This window comes from Salvelinus sp. IW2-2015, linkage group LG18 (assembly GCF_002910315.2).
Source record: "Salvelinus sp. IW2-2015 linkage group LG18, ASM291031v2, whole genome shotgun sequence".
NCBI lineage: Eukaryota > Metazoa > Chordata > Actinopteri > Salmoniformes > Salmonidae > Salvelinus > Salvelinus sp. IW2-2015.
This window is the reverse complement of record NC_036858.1, coordinates 49,843,959-49,864,093: the sequence shown is the minus strand read 5'-3', so window position 1 is coordinate 49,864,093 and position 20,135 is coordinate 49,843,959. Positions and strand designations below refer to the sequence as shown.

The 20,135-nt window shown below is 42.5% G+C and overlaps 1 protein-coding gene across 2 annotated transcripts; it reads right to left on the bottom strand.

Moving 5' to 3' along the window:
- Nucleotides 1-795: 795 nt before the first annotated feature.
- LOC111978162 (eukaryotic translation initiation factor 4E) lies at nt 796-19,073 on the bottom strand. 2 transcript variants are annotated; one of them, XM_024008057.2, is made up of 7 exons: nt 18,398-19,073; nt 16,104-16,204; nt 6,203-6,298; nt 5,598-5,661; nt 2,649-2,762; nt 2,144-2,283; nt 796-1,368 (listed from the first exon to the last, which is right to left on the bottom strand). In XM_024008057.2, the coding sequence occupies exons 1-7, from the start codon at nt 18,428-18,430 to the stop codon at nt 1,254-1,256; spliced, it is 663 nt and encodes a 220-aa protein (XP_023863825.1). In that variant the 5' UTR covers nt 18,431-19,073; the 3' UTR covers nt 796-1,253. The 2 variants fall into 2 exon arrangements, with proteins under 2 accessions (XP_023863825.1, XP_023863826.1); XM_024008058.2 differs by having other exon boundaries at nt 18,413-18,763.
- Between the last annotated feature and the right edge of the window lie 1,062 nt (nt 19,074-20,135).

The following is a 20,135-nucleotide window of genomic DNA, read 5'->3' as shown; positions in this document are numbered from 1 at the left end:
ATTTTCGAATAAGGCCGTAACTTAATAAAATGTGGAAAAAGTCAAATGCACTGTATGTGGTATAAGGCTCTGATCTAGGTATAATCTGTATATTGAACGCACCCCCATGACACTATAGGAAGTGATGCTAAACAGACGACACAGAAAAGGAGACCGTGTGGTTCTGGTTTTAATGCAAAGCACTTAACCTTTACTTGAAAGAAGGTAATATACATCCTGGAATTACAGATAATAAAGATACATTATAAGCTAAATAATTTCACGATGGATAGATATCCTTTTTTCTCCACTCGCACAGGCCCCAGAGTAGTGCGAAATGTTCTACAGTTTGTTAGGAAGAAAACGGTAAGAAGCAGACCTAAAACTTGTCCAGGCATCTTTACTTAGTATGATACACTGTAAAAAAAATTATCTATATTATTAAGCAGTAGTCCATGTCGTTAACCTCCTCAAAAACAAAARAAATGGTAAAGAACTTGAGTTTTTCCCCCCTATGGTTGTCCTCCAACTATGTAGTTCAACTGCAATGCATATATCATAAATGCATGTAAGGGAAACAAAAGTTCAAAATAGTTCTACAAGCAAAGGATCCACAATCCCAGCATGGCTGAAACTATGTGTGGCCGTTCTTCTGTTACCGCTACTATTCTTTTACACAAAAAATAATTATGGTACCGTTGTCTTTTCTGCAACAGGTGCATCTGCAATCCCTTCTCATGCCAAACACCTCCAACTAAAGAAGGTTAAAACGCTGGTTGCCCTTTAAAATCTGCTGAATGAATGAATCTCGTCTACTTTTCTATCCTGGGTGGTTGGTGAGAAACACTTTTCATAACAGGGAATGATCATAAACTCTGCATGAGAAAAGGAAAAGGTTGTACAGCTAAGAAAGTTGTCTGTCTTTTAATCAAGCCTTAAACGACAGATCTTCTCCTCAGTTACGTTAATAGGGGGAAAGCCACTGGTATTATTAGTCACATATACTCTCCAATTCTAAAATTAACTCATTTAACGATCTTCTAGCTCAAATCCCAACAGCTTCAGCTGACGCTGTCCTTTCTTTCCGACAAGAACCGGAGGTTAGCCAGCCGGTCCATCGGGTGTCAGTGGGGCGGCTCTAATTTTGTATACGTTTCAACAATTCTCTCGTCTGTAAAAAGGACACTAACAGCAGTTGACAACTGAAAAGTATTAATGGATTGGTGATGCAGGGGGTTGATAGTTGAGCTGAGATGGGGGGTAGGTGTTGTTGATCAGACTGAGTACATGTTCTTGGTGGTGGAACCACTCTTGCTAGACGTGTCGTCGTGTGACTGGTAGCCAATCAGGAGCTTGATGGGGATACTCAGGCGCTCTTTATACTGTTGTCTGGAGAGAGATGAGTGAGATAATATTGAATAGGTTCTCAGTACAGTCTTACATGCATTGTCTCTACTTAGTGGGGAACTAGAAACAGCACAGTACTGTTAGTCTCAGAACTGATGGCATTTCTGCCAACTACACACTTTTTGCACTCCCGGGTTACCTTAAAAGAAAACCTTTTCATCTGAAAAGTTTCACACTTGAATAACATGCATGTATGATTATCTGAACTTGTTCAATTAACATAATATACAGAATTTGCTTATGTGCCAAATGAAATGTGTAATTGGTGGATAAAAGAGTGTGTGCGCACGAGAGACTCAATTGGGTTCTCTCAACTCCTCACGTTCTTTCCTCACCTCCTTTTGAAAAAGGTCAATGGTAAGTGAGGAAACATAGAAACCAATGCGCGCATATGAAATTAAGCAAATTCCGTTTACAGGGGTGCAATCCCAAAATACATGTGTAAAGTGGTAAAAAGAAATTAGCTAGTTGTGCTAGACATTTTTTGATAAAATAAGAAGCAGCATATTGTTTTTAATCAATGTGTGCACGYGTTTCTCCTTAAAGAAAACAACTGTGTTTTCAAAGGGTGTGTGGCTGATTTCAAAACTCTTCAGCGGTAGGATACACCTGAGCATCCTCTACTGGAGGAAGGCATTCGAGGAAGAAAATCCTCTTCACTTATTAACAAAGTAAACACTTTGTTTCCAAGTCACAGAGGAGTGGAGGAAAGGACAGACTTTTGCCCAATTGACAAAAGGCCAGAGAGATGACCTACCCTATTGTCACGATGGCTTCCTTGTTCTGACAGTTTCCGGTCCAGATGGATATTTTATCTCCCTTGGGTCGGATGTTGACCACCGCTCCACACACATCTTCACTGGCCTCGTCAAACGACTCACCGATTAAACACAACAGCTACAACACACACACAGTACATGATATTATGGAATTAATCAAATGTTATTTACGTGTTAAGTTGCCCTCTAGCAATCCATCCCATACATTAGATTATTTGACAATACTTTGGAAGTATAGTCATGGACAGTTCCAGCAGGGTTGTGTTCATTAGGTACCATATGAAAGAAAACTGGACCATCCAAAAATATTTTTGTGTGTCCTAATGAACTATTCAAAACTCAGGGTCGTATTCGTCAGGGCACACAACGGGAAACATTTAGCAATGAAAATGAGCGTTCAGGTAGTCCATCCTTGTTTCAGTCCCATTTTCTTCCGTTTGGTGTCTAAGAACAGGACCCAGGTTTAAGGATAATGATGCTGACCGTCTCCATCCAGTAGCGGTCGAGGTCGATTTGTCTCTGCTGTTTGCTGAGGGTCATCAGCCACCTCCCACCCAGCTTGTTCTTGTCATCCTCCCACATTGGCTTCACCCCATCCTGAAACACACAGAGAGCAGTAGGGGAACGTTAGGTAACTTGACCCCAATCTACATTCTGGGTAGGGTTTCCGTTAGCCGGCAAATTTTGAGACATGTCTTACCTTGCCTTAAAGTAGCTTATAAGTAAAATCAGAGTTAGAGTTCATAAAAGGAAATCTGTCAAATTAAATAAATTCATTAGGCCCTAATCTAGGGATTTCACATGACTGGGAATACAGATATGCATCTGTTGGTCATAGATACCTTAAAAAAAAGGTAGGGACATGGTTCAGAAAACCAGTCAGTATCTGGTGTGAACATTTGCCTTGTGTCGCGACTCATCTCCTTCGCATAGAACTGATCAGGCTGTTGATTGTGGCCTGTGGAATGTTGTCCCACTCGTCAATGGCGGTGCGAAGTTTCTGGATATTAGCAGGAACTGGAACACGCTGTCGTACACGTCGATCCAAAGCATCCCAAACATGCTCAATGGGTGACATGTCTGGTGGAGTATGCAGGCCMTRGAAGAACGGGGCCATTTTCAGCAACCAGAAATTGTGTACAGATCCTTGGTGACATGGGGCCATGCATTATCATGCTGAAACATGAGGTGATGGTGGCGGCTGAATGGCATGACAATGGGCCTCAGGATCTCGTCACAGTATCTCTGTGCATTCAAATTGCCATCGATAAAATGCAATTGTTTGCTATCCATAGCTTATGCCCGCCCATACCATAACCCCATCGCCACCATGGGGCACTCTGTTCACCACGTTGACATCAGCAAACCGCTCGTCCACACGACACCATACAGTCTGCCAACTGTCCGGTACAATTGAAACCGAGATTCATCCATGAAGAGCACACTTCTCCAGYGTGCCAGTGGCCATCGAAGGTGAGCATTTGCCCACTGAAGTCTGTTATGACGCCGAACTGCAGTCAGGTCAAGACCCTGGTGAGGACGACGAGCACGCAGATGAGCTTCCCTGAGACGGTTTCTGACAGTTTGAGCAGCAATTCTTCATTTGTCTCAATTTGAGACGTCTGTGGCATTGTGTTGTGACAAAACTGCACATTTAAGAGTGGCCTTTTAATGTCCCTAGCATAAGGTGCACGTGTGTAATGATCATGCTGTTTAAATCAGCTTCTTGATATGCCACACCTGTCAGGTGGATGGATTATTTTGGCAAAGGGGAAATGCTCACTAACAGTGATATAAATACATTACGTGCACCAAATTCGAGCGAAATAAGCTGTTTGTGCGTATGGAACATTTTTGGGATCTTTTATTTCAGCTCATGAAACATGGGACCAACACTTTACATGTTGCGTTTATACTTTTGTTCATTGTGTATTATCATTCGCAATGGATGTAAAAAAAACAACACTTTCCTTCATGTCCACGCAGCAGGCCAGGTACTTCTATGCGTGCTCAGGCACACACACTCCCTCAACATTATCAGGACAGAGAAACCAGGCATGCTCATTGCTCACATGGAGCACTCCAAATAAAAGACAATGAAAAAATTGACAAATCTCATTAATGATGGTTATGAAATAAACCAAAACTTGTTTCTCACAAGTGTAGCCGGTGAACTCCGCAAATAACGTTTCCACTCCGAGAATGAGAACGGAAAATGACTAATACATGCATTAAAATAAATGTAACCAAAATGGGGATTAATAGTACATCTACTACTGGTGACATATGAAATTGTTTTTATTTTATTTATCTAAGTGCAAACAATTCACACAATGAATGTACAAGTATTGGCAGGAGCTAGCTGAGCCATTCTGGAGAGGCTTGTCTATATCTTCGCCACACACCCCTCCCCTTTWTGTCTCAAAAGTTTAAATTATACTCAAGACACATTCTCTTCACACATATTTTATATGCTTTTCACTGACAGCCCTAACTCAATAATCAGTTAGGCCTATTGCCACGCACACTGCCCAAACGGCGGGCCTCCCAAATAGGCATAGGCCTACGAGCTTGTGATTTGAAAGAATCCACAGCAATTTGTYTACAAGAAGCTAATGATCCTCAATTCCTCTGTGGCTAAGTTCTGCTTTCTGGTGAAGTATTTGGAATTATTTAATTTATTTTTCTGTATAGACAGGAGAAATTATATAATTTTGGCAAATATATTTCCATTTGCTTCCCTATTAGACCCAGCACTATGCCATTTCTCTCCTGTTCTACTGGTTTTCATAGAAACTTTCTTTCATTGTCCAGAAGCCAAAGGCACAATCCTAGTCATATTAGCAACACATCTTAGTTGTTGCATCTTTAGATTTCCCCTCGCAGTTTTCTGTCTGTCACAAATGGAACCACTATCAGGTGCGCTGTTTACAATGGTGTTTTCCCAGGTGTGCTGTTTTGACAAATTGTATTTTGGGAAATGTTTGAAAATAACATTTTATTGGCTGCTTCATTACATGAGTTGCATGTTCTGTTAAGATGCATTACCATAATCTAAATGTGATTTGTCATTCTGATCACCATGGGTAGACGCCCTAATGAGTTATGCACCCAATGCATATGGGTCCAGTACATTTCTCAAAATGGCCGGTAAATTAAAATCTTCCCGGCGATATTGTCCGGCGCCACATTTTGTTAATGGAAACCCTKATCTTGGGCCCGTATTCATAGTGTCTTACAGTAGAAGTGCCGATCCAGGATCAGTTTTGCCTATCAGATCATAATAAGATTTAAATGGACAGGAGAAACTTGATCCTAGATCATCACTCCTACTCTGAGATGGTTTATGCATACGGGCCCTGATGTTTTTCATTTAACAGAACAGCGACAAGTCCTCTGAAGGGATACTGTTTGTTTCAGAAGTGAACTTACCTTAAATAAGCAGTAGTCACAGCCGAAGCCCAACTTGCTGGGCTGCTGTATGTGGTTATATAATCTACAACACAAAACCAAGAGGCACACTTAAACAAAGGCCCATATGCAACAATATTAGACACCACAATTATAAATATCAATGTCCTGTTCCACGTCATTCTCCATAATTTCTATTTGGAGAGAACTAATGACTAATTTGGGCTCCCGAGTGGCGCGGCGGTCTAAGGCACTGCATCTCAGTGCTAGAGGCGTCACTACAGAGCCTGGTTCGATTCCAGGCTGTAACACAACCGGCCGTGATTGGGAGTCCCATAGGGTGGCGCACAATTGGCCCAGCGACGTCCGGGTTAGGATTTGGCCGGGGTAGGCCGTCATTGTAAAAAAAATAAAAAAAAATAAAAAAAATCTTAACTGACTTGCCTAGTTAAATAAAGGTTAAATATATATATATAATAATAAATGAGGCACAGATAGCAATGCATAGAACTGCCAGTCCTTTACTCCACATAGAAACTTGTCTCAATTCTGTACAATGCACTCTGTCATGGTTACGTCATAGCGTGGAGGAGAAAGAGGATAAGGAGAAGAGAACGAGTACTCACGCCCAGAAGTCTTCCACTGTGTCAAACTTTGCGATGAGACGAAGGTTCTCTGTCCAGCTTTTGCTCTTGTCGTTTTTGAAATACCACAGGGCCCATCTGAGGAGAGAAGACTCAGTCAGAGATTCCCTATCGTGCTCCCCAGTACCCACAAGACAGAACAGGTTGGACGTTTACTGTCATGAATCAGCAGTCAACAGAACTGATCGCAGTAAAATTCCACGTGACCGTTGAGTAACCGTGATCTCCTCTTATGCACTCTGGACATGCGTTGGTAGTACCTAACTCACTAATGACCATCAGGTAGCTAATAGGCTAGTACTCAGTTCTCAATTGTCCCTCTAACCACTCTGACAATGCAACTGCATTCAAAAACTCACCTCACCGTGATTGATCAATTTGAAGAAAATAGTTCCACAACTGTTTGAAACTGAGTGGAAAATATGGTCGTTGATGTTTCAAAGCCTAACAACGAAATGGACAGCTTTCTAAGATGATGATTAATTAAAAACGCATACACATAGAGTTTATGCATACACATAGCTCAGACATGTATACAGTGCATTCGGAAAGTATTCATACCCATTTACTTATTCTACATTGTTACGTTGCAACCTTATTCTAAAATGTATTAAAATATATATTTGTCTTATCAATCTACACATAATACATCATAATAACAAAGCAAAAACAGGTTTTTAGAAATTCAGCAAACGTATTAAAAGTTAACTGGACGTAGCCATTCCTCTAGTGCAGTGGTTCCCAAACTTTTTATAGTCCCGTACCCCTTCAACATTCAACCTCCAGCTGCGTACCCCCTCTAGCACCAGGGTCAGCGCACTCTCAAATGTTGTTTTCTGCCATCATTGTAAGCCTGCACACACAAACACTATACATATATTAAATATAAGAGTGAGTGTGAGTTTTTGTCTCAACCCGGCTCGTGGGAAGTGACAAAGAGCTCTTATAGGACCAGGGCACAAATAATAATATAATAATAATCAAAAATGTTGCTCTTTATTTAGCTATCTTACATATAAAACCTTATTTGTTCATCAAACATTGTGAATAACTCACCACAGGTTAATGAGAAGGGTGTGCTTGAAGGATGCACATAACTCTGCAATGTTGGGTTGTATTGGAGAGAGTCTGTCTTAAATAATTTTCCACATACAGTCTGTGCCTGTATTTAGTTTTCATGCTAGTGAGGGCCGAGAATCCACTCTCACATAGGTACGTGGTTGCAAAGGGCATCCGTGTCTTAACAGCACAATTAGCCAAGGCAAGAAACTCTGAGCGCAGCCCAATCCAGAAATGTGGCAGTGGCTTCTGATTAAATAAAAATTTCACAGAACCGCTTGTTGCAATTTTGATGAGGCTCCCATGTTCAGATATTGGTAAGTGGACTGGAGGTAGGGCATGAAAGGGATAACAAATCCAGTTGTTTGTGTCATCCGTTTCGGGAAAGTAACTGCGTAATTGCACACCCAGCTCACTCAGGTGCTTCGCTATATCACATTTGACATTGTCCGTAAGCTTGAGTTCATTTGCACACAAAAAATCATACAATGATGGAAAAACCTGTGTGTTGTCCTTGTTAATGCAGACAGAAAAGAGCTCCAACTTCTTAACCACAGCCTCAATTTTGTCCCGCATATTGAATAAAGTTACGGAAAGTCCCTGTAAATCTAGATTCAGATCATTCAGGCGAGAAAAAACATCACCCAGATAGGCCAGTCGTGTGAGAAACTCGTCATCATGCAAGCAGTCAGACAAGTGAAAATGATGGTCAGTAAAGAACTTGAAGCTCGTCTCTCTCAAAAAAAAAAAAAAAGATAACCAGCTCACTTCTTTCTGTATGTTATAAAAGCGTTACATGTTCGCTGTCCAAATCATTGCATAGTTCAGAATGTACACGAGAGGTCAGGGGCCTTGCTTTAACAAAGTTAAGCATTTTCACTGTAGCATCCAAAACGTCTTTCAAGCTGTCAGCCATTCCTTTGGCAGCAAGAGCCTCTCCGTGGATGCTACAGTGTACCTAAGTGGTGTCGGGAGCAATTGCTTGCACGCGCGTTACCACTCCACTATGTCTCCCTGTCATGGCTTTTGCGCCATCAGTACAGATACCAACACATCTTGACCACCAAAGTCCATTTGATGTCACAAAGCTGTCCAGTACTTTAAAAACATTCTCATGTTGTCATGGTTTCCAGTGGTTTGCGGAAGAGGATGTCTTCTTTAATTGACCCCACATAAACGTAATGGACATATACCAGGAGATGTGCCAGGCCTGCCACGTCTGTTGACTCATCCAGCTGTAACGCATATAATTCACTGGCTTGTATGCGAAGCAGTAATTGTTTCAAAACATCTCCTGCCATGTCAATGATTCATCAAACGACACTTTCGCGACGCAAGCATTGTCTGTATCGTTTTTTTTAACCTTTTCCCCCAGCATTGTCCCAGCCATATCCACGGCAGCTGGTAGAATTAAGTAATCCACAGTGCTATGGAGCTTGCCTGTCCTAGACACTCGGTAGCTCACCATGTAAGACGCTTCTAGACCCTTCTTATTAATGGTATCTGTTGCTTTTAAATATGTCTTACTACTCGAAAATCGTCTTAATTCTCGCTCAAAAAACTCCTGTGGTTTATTTTTCAAATGGTCATGTTTCGTTTCTAAATGTCTGCGCAAGAATGAATGTTTCCTGCGAGAGAGTAACAGTTAATGTGATTGGATGTTAATTATTTGACTAGGCTACCTGTATTTGACATTGTGTTATTTCGCTGAACACTAGATGGTTACATTTTATTTTTGGCAGTGAAACGCGGCTACTCACACGAGAATAAATACTCACCCAAATGTATAGCCCCATTGGAAAATATAAACGCACTGTTTAAAAATATGATAGGGATAACTAATCCAGTTGTTTGTGTCGTCCGTTTCGGGAAAGTACCTGCATAATTGCGCACCCAACTCACTCAGGTGCTTGTGCCAAGAAACACGAGCAATGGACATTAGACTGGAAGTCTATCCTTTGTTCTGATGAGTCCAAATTTGCGATTTTTGGTTCCAAATGCCGTGTCTTTGTGAGACGCAGAGTAGGTGAATGAGTGATCTCCACATGTGCGGTWCCCACCATTAAAGCATGGAGGAGGTGGTGTGATGGTGCTTTGCTGGTGACACTGTCAGTGATTTATTCAAGACAGCATTCTGACAACGATACGCCATCCTGTCTGGTTTGAGCTTAGTGGGACTATCATTTGTTTTTCAACAGGACAATAACCTAAAACACACCTCCAGGCTGTTTGACCAAGAAGGATAGTGATGGAGTGCTGCATCAGATGACCTGGCCTCCACAATCACCGGACCTCAACCCAATTGAGATGGTTTGGGATGAGTTGGACCGCAGAGTGAAAGAAAAGCAGCCAACAAGTGCTCAGCACATGTGGGAACTCCTTCAAGACTGTTGGAAAAGCATTCCTCATGAAGCTGGTTGAGAGAATACCAAGAGTGTGCAAAGCTGTCATCAAGGCAAAGGGTGGCCATTTGAAGAATCTCAAATATATTTTGATTAGTTTAACACTTGTTTGGTACCTACATGATTCCATATGTTATTTCATAGTTCTGATGTATTCACTATTATTCTACAACGTAGAAAATAGTAAACATACAGAAAAACCCTTGAATGAGTAGGTGTCCAAACTTTTGACTGGTATTGTACCTTAATAGGATAACACAGTGCCACTGACGCGGCCTGCTACCAAAGACTGGTCTCTCCTCCTCCGTGTCCGACGTAAGACATTTAAGCGTGATAACACTCGCAAGACTGCCGGCCCAGAGCATGAGCAGACCAGCTGGCTGGAGTGTTTACGGACATATTCAATCTCTCCCTATCCCAGTCTGCTGTCCCCACATGCTTCAAGATTTCCACCATTTACCCTGTAACCAAGACAGCAAAGGTAACTGAACTAAATGACTATCACCCCGTAGCACTGACTTCTGTCATCATGAAGTGCATTGARAGACTAGTCAAGGACCACCTCTTCCTTACCTGACATCCTAGACCAACTTCAATTTGATTACTGCCAAAATAGATCCAGACGATGCAATCGCCATTTGCACTGCACACTGCCCTATCCCATCTGGACCATACGAATACCTATGTAAGAATGCTGTTTATTAACTATAGCTCATCATTCAACAACATAGTACCCTCCAAGCTCATGAATTCAAGCTTGGGGCCCTGGGTCTCAACCACGCCATGTGCAACTGGGTCCTGGACTTCCTGACGGGCCGCCCCCAGGTGGTGAAGGTAGGAAACAAAACCTCCACTTCGCTGATCCTCAACACTGGGGCCCCACAAGGATGCGTGCTCAGCCCCATCCTGTACGCCATGTTCACCCATGACCGCGTGGCCTCGCACACCTCCAACTCAATCATCAAGTTTGTAGATGACAAGTGTGGTTCCAGGAAAATAACCTCACCCAATGTCAACAAAACAAAGGAGCTGATCGTGGATATCAGGAAACAGCAGAGGGAGCACCCCCCTATCCACATCGACGGGACCGCAGTGGAGAAGGTGGAAAGCTTCAAGTTCCTCGGCGCACACATCACTGACAAACTGAAATGGTCCACCCACACAGACAATGTGGGGAAGAAGGTGCAACAGCACCTCTTCGACCTCAGGAGGCTGAAGAAATCTGGCATGTCACCTAAAACTAGAGGTCGACCGATTAATCGGAATGGCCGATTAATTAGGGCCRATTTCAAGTTTTCATAACAATCGGAAATTGGTAATTTTGGACGCCGTTTTTTAATTATTTTTTAACACCTTTATTTAACTAGGCAAGTCAGTTAAGAACACATTCTTATTTTCAATGACGGCCTAGGAACGGTGGGTTAACTGCCTTGTTCAGGGGCAGAACGACAGATTTTTACCTTGTCAGCTCAGGGATTCAATCTTGCAACCTTACGGTTAACAGCCTCCAGTATTTATGCTGCAGTAGTTTGTGTCGGGGGGCTGGGGCCAGTTGGTTATATCTGGAGTACTTCTCCTGTCTTATCCAGTGTCCTGTGTGAATTTAAGTATGCTCTCTCTAATTCTCTCCTTCTCTCTTTCTTTCTCTCTCTCTCTCTCGGAGGACCTGAGCCCTAGGACCATACGTCAGGACTACTGGGCATGATGACTCCTTGCTGTCCCCAGTCCACCTGGCCTTGCTGCTGTTCCAGTTTCAACTGTTCTGCCTGCAGTTATGGAACCCCTACCTGTCCCAGACCTGCTGTTTTCAACTCTTAATGATCGGCTATGAAAAGCCAACTGACCTTATTCCTGATTATTATTTGACCATGCTTGTCATTTATGAACATTTTGAACATCTTGGCCATTTCTTGTTTAATCTCCACCCGGCACAGCCAGAAGAGGACTGGCCACCCCTCATAGCCTGGTCCCTCTCTAGGTTTCTTCCTAGGTTTGTGGCCTTTCTAGGGAGTTTTCCTAGCCACCGTGCTTCTACACCTGCATTGCTTGCTGTTTGGGTTTAGGCTGGGTTTCTGTACAGCACTTCGAGATATTAGCTGATGTACGAAGGGCTATATAAAATAAACTTGATTGATTGAACTAGTCCAACACTCTAACCACCTGCCTCACGAGGAGCGAGCGTGTGTTACGCGAATGCAGTAAGAAGCCAAGGTAGTTTGCTAGCTAGCATTAAACTTATCTTATAAAAAACATCAATCAATCATAATCACTAGTTATAACTACACATGGTTGATGATATTACTAGTTTATCTAGCTTGTCCTGCGTTGCATATAATTGATGCAGTGCACATTCGCGAAAAGGACTGTCGTTGCTCCAACGTGTACCTAACCATAAACATAAATGCCTTTCTTAAATCAATACACAGAAGTATATATTTTCAAACCTGACATATTATGCTAAGGAAATCCAGGTTAGCAGGCAATACTAACCAGGTGAAATTGTGTCACTTCTCTTGCGTTCATTGCACGCAGAGTCAGGGTATATGCAACAGTTGCCGCCTGGCTCATTGCGAACTAATTTGCCAGAATTTTACGTAATTATGACATAAATTGAAGGTTGTGCAATGTAACAGGAATATTAGACTTATGGATGCCACCCGTTAAGATAAAATACGGAACGGTTCCGTATTTCACTGAAAGAATTGAATAGTTTCCGGATTCTACCATATTAATGACCTAAGGCTGTATTTCTGTGTGTTATTATGTTATAATTAGTCTATGATTTGATAGAGCAGTCTGAGCGATGGGTGGGCCAGCAGGCTCGTAACCGCATTCATCTCAAACGCACTTTTGTGCGTTTTGCCAGCAGCTCTGCTGTTTATGAATTCAAGCCTATCAACTCCCGAGATTAGGCTGGTGTAAACCGATGTGAAATGGCTAGCTAGTTAGCGGGTGCGCGCTAATAGCGTTCAAACGTCACTCGCTCTGAGACTTGGAGTAGTTGTTCCCCTTGCTCTGAAGGGTACGCTGTATCGAGGGTGGCTGTTGTCGATGTGTTCCTGGTTTGAGCTAGGTAGGAGCGAGGAGAGGGACCGGGAGCGAGGAGAGGGACGGAAGCTATACTGTTACTTGCAATACTAAAGTGCTCTATAAACATCCAATAGTCAAGGTATATGAATACAAATGGTATAAGAGAAATAGTCCTATTATTCCTATAATAACTACAACTAAAACTTCTTACCTGGGAATATTGAAGACTCATGTTAAAGGAACCACCAGCTTTCATATGTTTCTATGTTCTGAGCAAGGAACTTAAACATTAGCTTTCTTACATGGCACATATGCACTTTTACTTTCTTCTCCAACACTTTTTTTGCATTTAAACAAATTGAACATTTTCATTATCTATTTGAGGCTAAATTGATTTTATTGATGTATTATATTAAGTTAAAATAAGTGATCATTCAGTATTGTTGTAATTGTCATTATTACAAATACATTATTTTTTTWATTTTTTTAATCGGCCGATTAATCGGTTGCCCCTGAGCAAGGCAGTTAACCCAMTGTTCCCCGAAGACGTGGACGTCGATTAAGGCAGCCTGCCGCACCTCTTTGATTCAGAGGGGTTGGGTTAAATGCAGAAAACACATTTCAGTTCAATACATTCAGTTGGACAACTGACTAGGTATTTCCCTTTCCCAATCATGGCTGGCATAGTGTAATAAAGGCTTCTGATGAATAGGCTGGGGTCGTATCCAAGAAGTTAAATACTGAAACGAATACTAGAAAGAGAACAGAGCGCAAGCTTTTTTAGCGACTTTCTCAAATCATCAATAATGTTAAGAAACAAGACGACGTGTGCCATGACTCGTCTGGTGAACCAGGGTGAGGTCACAGACAGATGCGTAAACAAACACTAATGTGTCACTTGAGGTAAAGCCTGTGGACTTATGGACTAGTAGGAATTACCTCCACTAGGTAATTCCTACTACAGTCACACAGTGTGTGTGTTGAGTGACTCCAAACTTCCTATCCCTGGTATCACCCTGAAAAACATAATAAACATGAGGAAGAGGTTTCACAAGGCAGTGTTTGGCCTTGTTTTTTCTCTGGTGCAAAGACACCCCAAAGTAACATTCAGAGAGCTGCAAAGTACCAACACCAAAACCAATAGAATCTGAAATCCACTGGACTAAGATCACTTTTTCAAACAGGAAAAAAGACCAGAACAATGGAGTTTAAAGCATCATACTAGTCCAGAATCGGTGGCTAGGGAGGAACAGCCGCCACCTGAGAGGCAGGGACAGAACAGACGGAAAGGTCTAGAGAAGGTCTATCCTGAGGCTGTGCTCTATGTCAGCAGTTCTACTCAGCCTGCTGTACTGCCTACAGTAGTCTATGGCCTAGCGCCCTATTGAATAGACAGCCACTGGATGGGATGTGCTAGAAGAGACAAAAGTGGTGGTATCACAATGTCACATCTTTAGAGCGCAAGTATGATCAGCTTTGTTCTTCATCTAGGTTTAGGGTTAAAGCTAGCTGTGAGAATGTAAAGGGAAATATGGACAAAACATTTTGGGAAGCACCAAAGCGTTTAATTGGCCTAGTGAGCGTGACCCTAGTATCCCAACTGGGTCATGTTAATTTGGGCACACAATAACATGTGCTAAAACATTTTGCAACTGAAATCAAAACTTAAAATTGACAAGCCCAGCTGTCCTTTTCCTTCCGTTTGGTGCCTATGCCTAATGAATAAACACAACCCTGGTGTCAACAATGAGTAGCAAGTGTGTTGTAATCAGCAGCCAGTTATCAAAAAAGTAGAACTATTGTACCAAACAAGCACTGCTTCAAGCTGAAACATCTACAGGACCCACTTARAGTGCATTCGTTAAGTATTCAGACCCCTTGACCCTTTCCACATTTAAAAAAATGATCATCAATATACACGCAATACCGCGTAATGACAAATCAAAAACAGATTTTTAGAAATGTTTGCAAATGTATAAAACATTTAAAAAACTGAAATATCAAATTGGCTGTGTGCTTAGGGTCATTGTCCTGTTGGAAGGTGAACCTTCTCCCCAGTCTGAGGTCCTGAGCGCTGTGGAGCAGGTTTTCATCAAGGATCTCTATACTTTGCTCTGTTCATCTTTCCCTCGATCCTGACCAGTCTCCCAGTCCCTGCTGCTGAAAAACATCCCCACAGCATGATCATGCCACCACCATGCTTCACCGTAGGTAGGCCAGGTTTCCGTAGGCCAGGTTTCCTCCAGACGTGACGCTTGGCATTCAGGCCAAAGAGTTCCATCTTTGTTTCATCAGACCAGAGAATCTTGTGTCTCATAGTCTGAGAGTCCTTTAGGTGCCTTTTGGCAAACTCCAAGCGGGCTGTCATGTGCCTTTTACTGAAGAGTGGCTTCCGTCTGGCCACTACCATAAAGGCCTGATTGATGGTGTGCTGCAGAGATGGTTGTCCTTCTGGAAGGTTCTCCTATCTCCCCAGAGGAACTCTGGAGCTCTGTCAGAGGGACCATCGGGTTCTTGGTTACCTCCCCAACCAAGGCCCTTCTCTCTCGCTTGCTCAGTTTGGCCGGGCAACCAGCTCTAGGAAGAGTCTCAGAGTTTCCAAACTTCTTCCATTTAAGAATGATGGAGGGCACTGTGTTCTTGGGGACCTTTTTGGTACCCTTCCCCAGATCTGTGCCTCAACACAATCCTGTCTCAGAGCTCTACGCTCAATTTATTCGACCTCATGGCTTGGTTTTTGCTCTGACAGGCACTATCAACTGTGGGACCTTATATAGACAGGTGTGTGCCTTTCCWAAATCATGTCCAAACAATTGAATTTACCACAGGCAGACTCCAATCAAGTTGTAGAAACATCTCAAGSATTATCAATTTCTAAAAACCTGTTTTCGTTTRGTCAGTATGGGGTATTGTGTGTAGATTGATGAGGAAAAACATTTATATAATCCATTTTGAAATAAGGCTGTAAGGTAACAAAATGTGGAAAAAGCGAAAGGTTCTGAATACTTTCCGAATGCACTGTAAGTCATATGTCTTACACAGCTACTGTATACCACCTGGGTCAGAGAGAAAGTCTCAGCTACTTGCTGTAGTGTGTCACGGGATACAGTGGCAGACTATGCAGTTTCTCTGCGTATTAACCTATGGTGAATAATATGGCAATCACTGAGAGTAGATTCAATTAGGACACATTCTATCTCTTCTGTTATGCTATATAAACCTGTTATTCTGCAAAGTAATAAGCTTATGTTTCAGGCTACCTTTGTCACTGATTGTTGCATGTGCTGACTACCACAACAATTTGTCTCACTGGAAAATGCACTAATTGTAATGCCTAAACAGAGACAGACATAGACAGAAGCACACACACACACACCCAGCGGTGTCCATACTTATTTTGCAGGGGGTGTTTGATGTACTGCTGAGAACCAGCAACCACAGGTGGTGCAGTGAGTATAACTTCAGGTTGGGGCTCTTCTGTTTCAGGTGCATTCTGGATGGGATGACACCAAAAACATGAATCAATACAATATAAGCTGTTTGCAGGAAATCTGACAATAATAATATCCTTAGACCCATCCTGCCAATARTTCTAAACATTTATAAACATATCAACATCAAGGATAATCATGTATACTAACTACTTCTGATAGTAGATCAATACTAAATGTGCAGGTATTCCATCCATGTCTGACTAGAATATAMAATTTTGATTCAACCCAAACCTAGAATTTTAGGTCCATATCTGCCATTTCTACTACTGAATGATGCATACAATGACTCAACATGCCTACTGAATATCTACCAACATCTTTGTAGGAGTGGTGAAGATCTAGACTTTCACTATTGAAAGATCAAGAACAAGCTCCGACTGACACACTGCCCTAATTTGGGTGRGGAGACATTGGGTAGCTAGTCTGCTCAATGGCCTTACTGAAGAGCTCAGTGACTTTCAATGTGGCACCGTCATAGGATGCCATCTTTCCAACAATTCAGTTCGTTAAATTTCCGCCCTGGTCAACTGCAATGCACAATGACGCTGTAGGTGTGATGGAGGCATAAGATCATCATGCGCAATGTAAAGTATCGGCTGGAGTGGTGTAAAGCTCCGCCGCCATTGTACTCTGGAGCAGTGGAAATGTGTTCCCTGGAGTGATGAATCACGCTTCACCATCTGGCAGTCCGACGGACGAATCTGGGTTTGGCGGATGCAAGGATAATGCTACCTGTCCGAATTCATAGTKCCAACTGTAAAATTTGGTGAAGGAGGAATAATGGTCTGGGACTGGTTTTTTTCATAGTTCGGGCTAGGCCCTGTAGTTCCAGTGATGGGAAATCTTAACGCTACAGCGTTCAATGACATTGTAAACGATTMTGTGCTTCCAACTTTGTGGCAACAGTTTGAGGAAGGCCCTTTCCTGTTTTAGCATCACAATGCCCCTGTGCAGGTCCATACAGAAATGTTTWGTCGCGATTGGTGTGGAAGAACATGACTGGCCCGCAGAGCCCTGACCTCAACCCTGTCTAACACCTTTGGGATGAATTGGAACGCCGACTGCGAGCCAGGCCTAATCGTCCAACATCAGTGCCCGATCTCACCAATGCTCTTGTGGCTGAATGGAAGAAAGTCTCTGCAGAAATGTTCAAACATCTAGTGGAAAGTCTTCCCAGAAGATTGGAGACTCATAGCAGCAAAGGGGGGGACTTATGGCAGAAGGGGAGGGGCTTATGGCAGAAGGTGAGGGGGGGCTTATGGCAGAAAGGGAGGGGGGACTCCATATTAATGCCCATGATTTTGGAATGAGATGTCCACATAAGTTTGGTCTTGTAGTGTACTTCATTTGACTGGGAGACTCACTAACGTTATCTAGCTAATACACTTTCAAACAYTAATGTTGGCACTAATTAATTAATGTCAGAGTATGTCGTGTAGCTAACGTTAGCTAATTTACATAGCTAGCTAGGTAACATTAGCTAATTCAAATTAGGAACACCATTTAGCTAACGTTACCTACCTAGCCTAGAAAGGAAGCTAATAATTAGCTAACTTGTCAGTTACAGGTATTCGATTAGTTAATGATAGATCAGTTGCAAATTCATTACGATTGGCCCCAGAACAGGTAGTTACATTTGGAAAAATAGTTCCGATTCAAATGGTCTAGGTTCGTTATGGTCTAGGTAGCCCCATGGCCCCAGAACAGGTAGTTACATTTGTAAAAGTAATTTCGATTCAAAATGGTCTAGGTAGCCCCATAGCAACTAGTTAGCAAATTAATGTAAAACTTAGCTAGCACAGGCAGCACGGACACACGTGTCCAGATGTCACCAGTTTATGATTAGTCTAAATAAAACCGATCACAAATACGATCAATATATTTGAAAGGACACAATTAAAATGATAGGTAGTGTGATATATCAAATTATATTGAATTAAAGCTCCAAGTGTGAACCACCGATGTCCAGTCCCTCCTTGTCACCAATGCCACCCCCTAAATCCATCGCTAACGTTAGCATCCATTGCTGAGCATGTTGGAACCAGACACCCGAGGTTTCACAGCTTCCGAAGCCAAATATTAAATTGAAACCGGGTATATTTAACTGCCATAAGATTAGACTTAATATAAAAACATGATTGATTTTATTTTTTGTTTTATGTGTCGTGTGGTACCACGAAATGTCCATATACCTCAATCTCGCTTACCGGCTCCGAAGTCGCCATCTTGCCTGTCAAAATTATCCTGTCCGTTCGGCGCTGGTGCGTCACGAACCACTAAAAAAATCTACGGAAACCGAGTAAGCCCACTATATGTGAGGGTATACTTTCCGCACGCAGGACTCTATTTATGGCCAATTATAACAACTCTATCAATATCCATTACAGACTGATAGGGAAATATGTTGACTTCTGTTCACAAAAGAAAAWTCCTGACATATCGAGTAGGCCTACACATATATCAGGAGTCTTGCTATAGGTTGTGTCTGAAGAAAGATGATCTATTATATTGACCAGATTGATATTCAAGTGGCAGCTCTAACTAACAATGAAAATAAATGTCTTAAAAAATGGAAGGTAGTTGGCAGGCTTAATTATACCAGATATTTTAGAGAAAGGAGGAGATGGGAATCCCGATGGACAAGAGTGGAAAAACGTATAACGCAACAAACTGTCGACCAATCGTGTTCACGCGGTTGATAAACGAATCGCAGGCAATTCCTTCTCAAAGTCAGGGTATGAGTCTTGAAACCTGCCTACTTTGCTCGAAAGTACGTAATGTCACGATTCCAAAGCTGTACAATGTTACAGATAGAAAGTTAATTATCTCATATATTGTTGTACTTCTTGTTGACGAAATTTATGCTAATGTTGGATTTTTGAGCTGGCGCCCAATTCACTCCTTGGAGGAGCGCTCGCCTTGTCCCAAACTAGCCCAGAATGCACCGCGCGGCCTGTTGACGTAGCATGGGCAACGTCCACACAATGGTWGTTAATAGACTCCAATTAAGTTTCCTATCTCCTTAAAAATATCTCTGATAATTACCTCACTGTCGGGAGCTGGCCGCCATCGGGAGGGGGCAAGATCAGGTGGGATCMCTCTAGCCAATGAGAGGGCAGATACGCGGAGCAACTACGGAAGTCCAGAGAGGACATATTAATAAAATACAATACATCCCTAATTATGTCGAGATTACAATTKATTTATCTCGTGATCATGATGTAACAAAAGTTGTTTTGTTGGTCCTCCCGAGTGGCGCAGCGGTCTAAGGCGTCACTACAGACCTGGGTTCGATCCAGGGCTGTATCACAACTGGCCGTGATCGGGAGTCCCATAGGGCGGCGCACAAGTGGCCCATAGGGGGAGCAGTATGACCATTRAGGGGGTGTGGGGACCAAGTGAAATATTTTTTTTTTTAGTTAAATTGTAACATATACATATTAACAACTGCAACAGTAATGCATGTTGTTGATTCATAATCTTGAATTTCATGATTTCTGAGTGGATAGACTATTGTAAGTATCTAAAACCAGCTACCTCTGAATCAGCCGTCTGAGTTCGTATTTGATCTAAGGTTTGATACTGGGTAAGAAGGGATTGTCTTTGGGCAGCAGGAGAGAGAATGTAGTTCTAGTGGTGGCTATTCAGCAGCCTGATGGTCTAAGGTTAGAAACTATTGACCAGTCTTTMAGTTTTGGCAATGATGCTCCTGTACTACCCGTGTCTGAGTGATTGAAGCAGGAAGAAAAGGGCATTGCTTGGGTGGCTGGGGTCCCTGATTATCTTCTTGGCCTTCCTTCGACACCTGGTGTTGTAGGTATCCTGTAGGGCAGGCAGTGTGCACCCAATGGTGTGTTTAGCTGCATGTATCACCCTCTGAAGATCCTTGCGGTCCGCGGCGGTGGATTTGCCGTACCAGGCTGTGATGCA

Coding starts and splice junctions, on each gene's coding strand:
- LOC111978162 (XM_024008057.2), bottom strand. CDS start 18,430: ATGGCGACTTCGGAGCCGGTAAGCGAGATTGAG. Junction 5,662..6,202: donor ACAGTGGAAGACTTCTGGGC/GTGAGTACTCGT, acceptor TTTGTGTTGTAG/ATTATATAACCACATACAGC. Junction 1,369..2,143: donor GAAGCCATCGTGACAATAGG/GTAGGTCATCTC, acceptor ATCTCTCTCCAG/ACAACAGTATAAAGAGCGCC.